General features: G+C 44.9%; 1 protein-coding gene across 1 annotated transcript in view; it reads left to right on the forward strand.

Moving 5' to 3' along the window:
- The window catches only part of LOC144948360 (potassium channel subfamily T member 2-like), a 226,558-nt gene that overhangs the window by 146,251 nt on the left and 70,114 nt on the right, over positions 1 to 10,193 (forward strand). The window contains exons 5-7 of the mRNA XM_078877787.1: positions 2,458 to 2,511; positions 5,221 to 5,269; positions 6,052 to 6,117. Of these exons, the coding sequence (XP_078733913.1) occupies positions 2,458 to 2,511; positions 5,221 to 5,269; positions 6,052 to 6,117 (169 nt within the window). The remainder of the gene's footprint in view (positions 1 to 2,457; positions 2,512 to 5,220; positions 5,270 to 6,051; positions 6,118 to 10,193) is intronic.

The following is a 10,193-nucleotide window of genomic DNA, read 5'->3' on the forward strand; positions in this document are numbered from 1 at the left end:
ACCTATGAGATGTGGACTCGAGTCATGTGACTTGGACTCGAGTCAGACTCGAGTCATGAATTTGATGACTTGCGACTCGACTTGGACTTGCATAACAATGACTTTGTCCCACCTCTGCTATGAAGCCTCCTGGGAAGTGATCAATGTCGCAACCACACAAGGCCGGAAAATCCTTGTGAACTGCGTGAACAGAATCATCAACTTAACGTCGTTGTATATTCTTGGTTCTTTCGGTAAAGTCACTTAGAAGGGAAATAATAATTATTATTTTGTTATGTTTCATTTTTATTTATGAATTAGAATTATCATTATTTATTTATTTCCCTTCTACGTGACTTTACCGAAAGAACCAAGAAGATGAATCCCTTCAGTCACGTAAGCTTTAAATCGAAATTTAACGTCGTCGTAGTTAAAGATGCGCGCGGTGTGCACAGGCACAACGCTATTGCCAGATGCATGACAGAAAAACGTGGAACGCAGACGGCACAGCAACTGCTTTAAGCACCCGCGCTGTCCGGCACATTCTCAACTCTTTCTGTTGCTTCGCTGTATTTTATAGCCTCGACACAATGGGCCCCTGAGTGTCGCAATACCCGCCAGCCACTGCAATAATTCAATAAGTGTTCACCGCATCTGTCCCCTGCCGCAAATTGAACAATGGGATTATTTGAGCGGCAGCAAATGGAACGCGACCGTCCCGCTTCCTGCTGAGAGCACATCATCGACACCCACACTCCTTGAAGCTGTGGTTCAACACTGACAGTTCACGTTGGTCAAGCTCACCGCCGTCACATCACACTAACTCGTGACAATTGCTCTTAATATGTCCCCCCCCCCCACCACAAAATCATCGTCTTTTTTGGGCTGAGTCTTGCAAAACAAAACATGTATATGGTACCCTTTGGTAATAATATACACCACTGGCCATCAATACAACCCGAGGATCAGCGATTGCAAAAACTATATAATTAAAATATTCCATTTAACACATGGGCTTTCACGTAAATATATAAATGTGTCGTTAAACCCGCCACCACCCGACACAGCCAATCAGTAAGGTTTGTCACGAAAACCGAACATGCCAATTCGTTACAGCTACAGCACACCTGTTTGTTGGATAGCAAAGCCACAACATTTACAATCTGAGTAGGACATTTCGCCAGTAACTAGCTTCATCAGGCGACAGACAGATTTGTGGAGAAAATATTCGACTGTGCGCCTTTGGGTGGAATTCTTAATGCAGCGAGGCATACAAACTCAAGGCCATTTTCCCTCATTCCATTATATCATCATTATTTTTGTCGTGGTTATCTGTGATGTTTTCACAATAATCTTCTCCCCATTCTCATCACTGTTGTTGCTGTCCAGGGTCCAGGTTACTTCCCAGGGTTTTCATTATCATGATTACAAACTATTTAAACATTTATTTTTTATTTTATCAGGTAAGGCCCACTGAGCTATGAAACTCTTTTTTTCAGGAGCGACTTGGCCACAAATGATAGTTCAACGAAGTGGCTTTTCGTGTGGAAATGTACAGCAGCCAAATACTCTAAACTCACGTTTTAAAAAATGCAGAGGGAAAAAACCAGAGGACCTGGAGAAAAATGAAAGAGAGACATGCAAATTCTAAATATACAGACGTCAGGTTTGGGATTGAACCCACAACCTCCTGTATACTCGGCGAGTTAGTTAACATCTCTCCAGTTAAAAGGGTTGCTCAGGCTTGTCCCTCACGCTGATAAATGTTGCCAGTGCAACACGGTGATATTATGATGGTTCAATATGTTGTACGATATAAGGTACACGACTGTCGTATTGTTGGTTTGGCTACACATAATTACATCGTGGTGATCTTTGCTCATTTTGCTTTTGTTTAAACATTTTATTTCGGACAAGAAATGTATGAAATAACAAACAGGATAATTGCAAGTTGTAAATATGTAGCCACTATCCATTAAACGAGTGCTTTGCAAAAATTTTTTAGTTGTCAGAATAGCAATTATAATGTCAGAATTTTCATTTTCAGTTACTTGTTTTGTTGTATGACTGGCAGCATGTGCATTAGAATGCTATATAGTGCAATTATTATCATCATCATTCCTTTGTCAGGTTTATGTTGAGTGAACTGCAGTTCAAAAACGTTCAAGTCATGCAGAAAACCAATGCAATGGGCACTAATATTGCAAAAATGCCATTTTCCGAAATTAGATTTTTGAATCTTACCTAATCGTAAAACATTATATAACAGCAGCCGCGCAAGGCAGTCAGTTTGAATTGCTGGCACAAATAGAAAAGCGGCTCTATTGGATTTGGTGAGGAGCTATTCTCTGCATCCTCTCATTGTGCGCTGTGTTCCAAAACACATCGCTCCTCTTCATAAAATCCGCATGGCCACGTTGATGTTTATCTAATCTTTTTCCCCCCACTCTTTGGTTCTTCTCTTTCGTTCGTTGTCAGCCTGCACGGCCTGAAAGGAAACAACACATCACGCCAACCGGAAAACATTGATTGGTGAGCACATTTATCCGTCTTTTTCAAATTACAAGGACGATTCCTTTTTTCGGCTTTGTGTGCCATCACTTGTGCGAATGTCTAAAAATAACAATTATTTTGAAATAAAATTGGGTTTCGTGCCACGTATTTCGTTGCTGGGAGGAGCAGCGGCACAGTTGTTAGCGCACCGCCGTACCAACTTAGCAGCATTCTAAGTTTAATACCTGACCAGGGTGAGTATCAGTGTCACGTGATACCTGAATCGGTCCAGGGCCTCCGCTGCTGTGGGGCTACGTTTTGGGCAGGCAGCAGAGGATGGTGCGGGAGAATCCATCTTTGTACATTGTGCAGAACTTTAATGCTCCCGCATCGATGCAACCCACCTTCACCTACACACAGGAACACACCTTCACCTACACACAACCACCCACCTTCACCTACACACAGCCACCCACATTTACCTACAAACAGCCACCCACCTTCACTTACACACAGCAACCCACCTTTACCTACACACAGGAACACACATTCACCTACACACAGGAACACACCTTCACCTACACACAGCAACCCACCTTCACCTACACACAGCCACCCACCTTCACCTACACACAGCCACCCACCTTCACCTACACACAGCAACCCACCTTCACCTACACACAGCCACCCACCTTCACCCACACACAGCCACCCACCTTCACCTACACACAGCCACCCACCTTCACCTACACACAGCAACCCACCTTCACCTACACACAGCCACCCACCTTCACCTACACACAGCCACCCACCTTCACCTACACACAGCCACCCACCTTCACCTACACACAGCCACCCACCTTCACCTACACACAGCCACCCACCTTCACCTACACACAGCAACCCACCTTCACCCATACACAGCCACCCACCTTCACCTACACACAGCCACCCACCTTCACCTACACACAGCCACCCACCTTCACCTACACACAGCCACCCACCTTCACCTACACACAGCCACCCACCTTCACCTACACACAGCCACCCAGCTTCACCTACACACAGCCACCCACCTTCACCTACACACAGCCACCCACCTTCACCTACACACAGCCACCCACCTTCACCCACACACAGCCACCCACCTTCACCTACACAGAGCAACCACCTTCACCTACACACAGCCACCCACCTTCACCTACACACAGCCACCCACCTTCACCTACACACAGCCACCCACCTTCACCTACACACAGCAACCCACCTTTACCTACACACAGCAACCCACCTTCACCCACACACAGCCACCCACCTTCACCCACACACAGCCACCCACCTTCACCTACACACAGCAACCCACCTTCACCCACACACAGCCACCCACCTTCACCTACACAGAGCAACCACCTTCACCTACACACAGGAACACACCTTCACCTACACACAGCCACCCACCTTCACCTACACAGAGCAACCACCTTCACCTACACACAGCCACCCACCTTCACCAACACACAGCCACCCACCTTCACCTACACACAGCCACCCACCTTCACCTACACACAGCCACCCACCTTCACCTACACACAGCCACCCACCTTTACCAACACACAGCCACCCACCTTCACCTACACACAGCCACCCACCTTCACCAACACACAGCCACCCACCTTCACCTACACACAGCCACCCACCTTCACCTACACACAGCCACCCACCTTCACCTACACACAGCCACCCACCTTCACCAACACACAGCCACCCACCTTCACCTACACACAGCAACCCACTTTTACCTACACACAGCCACCCACCTTCACCTACACACAGCCACCCACCTTCACCAACACACAGCCACCAACCTTCACCTACACACAGCCACCCACCTTCACCTACACACAGCCACCCACCTTCACCTACACACAGCCACCCACCTTCACCTACACACAGCCACCCACCTTCACCTACACACAGCAACCCACCTTCACCTACACACAGCCACCCACCTTCACCTACACACAGCCACCCACCTTCACCCACACACAGCCACCTTCACCTACACACAGCCACCCACCTACACACAGCCACCCACCTTCACCTACACACAGCCACCCACCTTCACCTACACACGGCAAGCGATGCGATGAGGCTTGGTCAAATAACCCTCAAGACCACGACAGCATTGGGAGGTCTCTATCCAGCAGTGGAGTGACAAAGCGCCGTGTAATATTAAGAATTTCGTTCAGTTACTATCTCAGGCGCCCGTGCCAATGTATGTGTGTACGTTGAATGTATGTTGAACGTCTTTTGCACCGTGCGTAAATGGAGGTGCACCTCCAAATGATGATAATGTGCTCGTTTTTTGTTTTCTGGAAAAAATTGATCTTGTAAACAAATCACGGAAAACCATTAGCATTAATGGATTCTGCAATGCTTTCCAATGGGTGTTTTGTTTTCTGAAGTATTTGACTTGCGGTACAAAAGCCATTGGGTAAATTGCCAGGGTAAAATACATTTTCAAATTTGCAAATCGCTCCCGTGCGGGTCTCACACATTTTGGGCCACCATGTTTGATACATTTTCTGTTTGATGAGTCTCTTATAGCAACACAACTACTGTACAGTATGTATTAAAGTTCCACTCACATTGGACAATCATTGCGGATGCATCAACGCTTTCAACCTTCGTGGGATATTCAAATTTAATTCATGTTGTGCTCCCGTGTTACGATGTGTTGCTGTATAGGACATCCATTATATGGGTCAACAGAAGTACTCCGCTATGGGCCTGTCAGGTAAGGCACCTCCATATTCTCATTAGCACTGTTACAACATAACGTCTTAAACGCTTGTTATTGTTCATGCTTGTGTAATAAAGGACTCTTCCACTGTGTCTGTCTCCGTTGTCCTTTATTTGGGTTCTTACAACTTTGCCCCACACGGCCCTCGCTCAGAGCCTTCTCCGCCTCCCGCTTGGCAGCTTGGCAGCTGCCGTCGCTCACGTAGCCTTTTCTCCTCGCTCCCGATGCAGCTCCGCTGCTGGCTCTCCTCTCAGCCTCTCCGCCTTTATGCAGTCTCTCAGCTGCTCTCTCTGCAGCCCCACCGCTGCTCTCCGGTTCCTCCGTGCCCGGACACCGCTGGCCAACGGTGCCGAGTCCGTCCTGTGGCGATCGCGCCACTCTCCACTCTCTGCCCTGCGTGGCCTCCTCCCGTCTTTATTCTCACACTCTCCTCCCGTCTCTTCCGGTTCCCGCCCTTAAGAGCTTTCCCTTCTCCCCCACGTGACCTAACTCCTCCCCCCGTTACGTCATATCCGCGAGGCCGTTTACGCCCGCATTACATTTGTTTTCATTAAATATGTTTTGTCAGTTTTTGTTCGAGGTTTGCTGATCAACATTGGAAATTGTATGTATGTTGAACTTCTTCCGGACTGGACGTAGCCAATCCTCTCGTGTACCGTTCCGGCCTTCATAAGTGCTTGCTGACAACACTTGCCCCATATGTCTGTTAAGGCTATATGGGGTGTCTTTGTCTCTGTCCACTTTCTAACTACGATTCTGTAATTTTTTTTCACTAGGTGTTCCTGGCGATCATCAGCTTCACGGAGACTTTGCTTCTGATGTACCTCAATTACAAGGTGTGTGCTTAGCAGTGTGTCACGCTGACAATCCTAATACTCCCCGGATCGGAGTGACGTTAAGCAAACATGTAACTCGAAGTAGAATATATTTATAATTCACGAACCAAAAAAGTATGTTAATTTTCAGTGGCCTTTAACAAGTTAGATGGTTCATTGCAAAGCAGGAAGGCTGCAGGGTTAATTCATGCTTAGCTGAATGCAACATTTTACACGAACCAGATGAAGGCAAATAAAGGTGCAGCCCTGCATTTCCTTGCTCACGCCACCGCTGTAAAATGGCCCCCATGAGAGAGGAAGATGAATAGAGCCCCTCTCGTGGGTATCTTCAGGGCTGTCGTAGTAAAGGCCGTGAGAAAGGATTTGCAGGTCTGCCTGTATGTTGAACTTCTTTCACACCACAGTACGTAGGCAACCGTGCGAATCGGGCGAATCGGAAGTGTACGGGGGCCTAAGGATAACAAACTAAACACAAAAATCAGTTCTAAAGAAATTAGTGTTCAATCGAGATGATTTAAAAGTGCATGGCTCCAGTGGTTTCCTAATATGCGAAGGAAGAGCGTTCCAGACGGCCGCAGGAGCGCATTTGAAAGCGCGCAAAGCAGGAGAACCCAACAAAGGGGCACAAGATCGTGAATCAAAACACACACAAGATAGTGAATCATAAACATACACAAACCAGCTGAATCCTTTTCATCATGCCACATTTGTGGCCCTATTGTTAATAATCACAAAAATGTATGATACCATTTTAAATCTCTCTGAAAAATTGTGCACGTGCCAATATACAAACTGTCATCTGCAAAATCCATTTTGATTTGTTTTAGATTTGGCACTGAGATCAAGCTAGCTTGGTAGAGGGCAGGGTTCCCTATAAGTCTGGCACAACATTGTTATCTTTTGAATCTACAGTCACGGGATTGCAGCTTACGTGCCTAAAACTCATACGTTGTAGGGTTCATTCAAATCCCAGCTCACGGGAGGAGAGTGTTTATATATATAGTCGTCTTATCCATGGGATTGCTGCTGCTAAGAGGCAGCGGAGAAGCTTGTGTCGAATCAGCTCGGTAAGTTTACGCCACCAGAAATAAATATATAACAGAGGTCACAGTGTCGAACTGCTGAGATCCTGCATTCAGATGCGGATCTCATCCTCCTGCGATTACACCGAGTTCTCAAGTATAGTGAGTCGATTGTCAGCCCCAGTCACCAATGATTGTAAAAACACAATGAATATTTGTTTTGCGCTTGCTTCGGAATATTCCAGCTATGAGATTTAAGAAGAATTTAAAAAAAACATCAGTTTCTTGCCGTTGCAAATGTACACACGTACACAAATTCTCCCGCTGCGTTGTGTACGTGTACAGCACGTTGCAAACACACTTCTGGATGAAGGTCGCTCCACACCGTGTTGGTCATGGAGGCGGTGTGACCATATTCTTGGGTTTTTTCTGTAAAGTTACGTAGGTAAAAAATTAAAATTTATAAAAGTAAAATAAAAATAAAAATCACGTTTCGGAGGCAACACAAGCATTCCGTCTTCGAAACGTCGTGATTTTTTATTTTTATTTTACTTTTATTAATTTTATTTTTTTACCTACGTGACTTTACCGGAAAAAAAACCCAAGAATATGAATCCTTGCAGTCACGAAAGCTTCAAATCTAGGTGTGACCATACTTTTACTGTGTAAAGGCAAAAGAAAAAAAAATTATCTGGCTGCTGGCTGACCCACAAGGAATATTGCTCTGTGACATTATCGAACGGATAATTTATTTCGTAACATGATGCTGAGAGCACAACTGGAAAAAAAATTGTCAAGACAAATACCAAGAAAAGATCGAGACAAAAAAAAAATTTAACCCGTAAAAACAAAGTTTTTCACTATAAATCCTTTATATGCTTGGCGGCTAGAGTCCTCTCGTCCTCTGGCTTGAGATGGCTGCCACCTATGGGTCAGATGATTGCCTGCCACCATTAAGCAATTGGTAATTAAATATAACTTATTTTTTCCTAAAAAGTGTAAAATTTTGGAAAAAACTTTCACGAAAATAAATTGTCACGCACAACGAGTCTGTGTGCAAAATGTCAGCTCGATTGGATCACGGCAAGTGGGTTAAAGAACGACCGAAAGATTTGCACGGTCGTAAGCGCGCATGCAAGCAAGCAAGTGAACTTAATATGAAGGATTTAAAAACTTCTCTCCAATACGACCAAATGGATTCTGAGAGCATTGTACTATACATGCGATGTGGCGGTCACATGGCATGCATGCAAGGGATGATGGGAGTCGTGTCTTCCTGCTGTTTGTGAGTAACAGACGTTTGCCTATTGTTAAATCTATTAGTGTCCAACCGGTACGCATTCTCCTCTGGTATTGATGGGTTTTCTCATCATTTACTGAAAGTCTTGGTTTGGAATTGTGTTTTTCTTCTCGTGACGCCGATAGCTCAATGGGGTAAAAAAGAAAGAGATGAAATAAAACACGGAAATAATCACAGCCAAAGCTCAGACGTCATGGCCCTATTGACGATCGGTCCGGACAAGGTTATCTGACCTCCACACTCTCCCCGCGCCCTTGCACGGCACAGCCATCGGACACGCATTTACATCAGCAATTACTGCGGCCAAACATTGCCCTCCGAGCTTATTATCTTTGCTGCGGCCCGCAATTATGAAGCCCATTAAGGAGCCATGCGTGACGGTGTAACCACTGATTGGCGTGCGGTGCAAAGACGACAAGTGGACTGTCACGGTGGCGAGATGTTAACTACCTCGCCTGGCACACAGGAGGTCGTGGGTTCCATCCCGACCCTGACGCTTTTATATTGGGAGATTGCATGTTCTCCTCGTGGATTTTTCTCTGGGCCCTCCGGTTTGTCCCTCCGCATAATCACACATTTAGAGTATTTGACTCCGATACATTTCCACATAATATTTGGCCAGGTCGCTTCTGAAAAAGAGGCTGTATAGCTCAGTGGGCCTCACCTGGTAAAATAAAAATATTAGTAAGTAGCCACATAGCTTCCAATCACACTGCGCCCAAACGCTCTGAAGCAGAGATGATATTATTTGCCTATTCAAGGTCCCTTCATTAGCCGTGTTCGTGGCAACGCTAATGGTCTGGATGCAACATCTGTCTAATTATCATGAACGCCAAATGACACTGGACATTTCCCAGCTTTCAAAGTCACTTTTAAACATTATTTTTAAAAGCTATGCAATGGTGGCGGCATTGAGCAGAGTCGTTGACACCGTCGTTAGAACGTTATGACACACATCTGTGAGTTCAAATCTCGGTCGGAAATTTACTTTATTCAATCATCCCTCCGAGGTTGGTAAAGTGGGTACTTACCTTGTGGGAAATAAACTGCAATCATTCCCCATGGAGTGCCTAGGCCTGTACCATGGAAATGTTGAAATTCCAGCAACATAATAGCAATGAGTGTCAAATCATTGCCTGCTTGAGCAGGAAGACACTTTGAATTGGCCCGGATAAAGTGTCGAGAATGAGATAATAAATAGCAATGTAGAACCAGATTAGATCTTAAGTTTTCGTAACTGCAATGTTCCATACTCTTTAGTTCTTTCGGTAAAGTCACGTCGGTATAAAATAAAATAAAATATTTTTTTTTAATTTTATACCGACGTGACTAAAATATATTTTTTTATTTTATACCTATTTTATTTTTTATCTTATAAAATAAAACCAAAAATAAATTATTTTTATTTAATTTTATACCTACGTGACTTTACCGAAAGAACTAAAGTGAATGTAGAACCACTCATTAATGGAGTTGGCCAAACATCCAAATACAGGACCACAGAAGTTTGGCAATTGCTGGCGCCGATTTTGGCTGCCTTCCCACTTGGCTGTAGTTCCCTGTGCCACTGAATCATTCCCTCACTTTGATAGTGAATTAAACTATTCCACATAAAAAAAATCATTTACTAAATTTGAGACTTGCATAACCAGCTGATGTGTTTGGAAATGACTATACGTCAAACCTTTTTCTGTGTACTAAATTACGTAAATTTCTATTGTTAGGCACCTATACTTAATGATATACCCCCATACTTTAGA

This window comes from Lampetra fluviatilis, chromosome 49 (assembly GCF_964198595.1).
Source record: "Lampetra fluviatilis chromosome 49, kcLamFluv1.1, whole genome shotgun sequence".
Classification (NCBI taxonomy): domain Eukaryota; kingdom Metazoa; phylum Chordata; class Hyperoartia; order Petromyzontiformes; family Petromyzontidae; genus Lampetra; species Lampetra fluviatilis.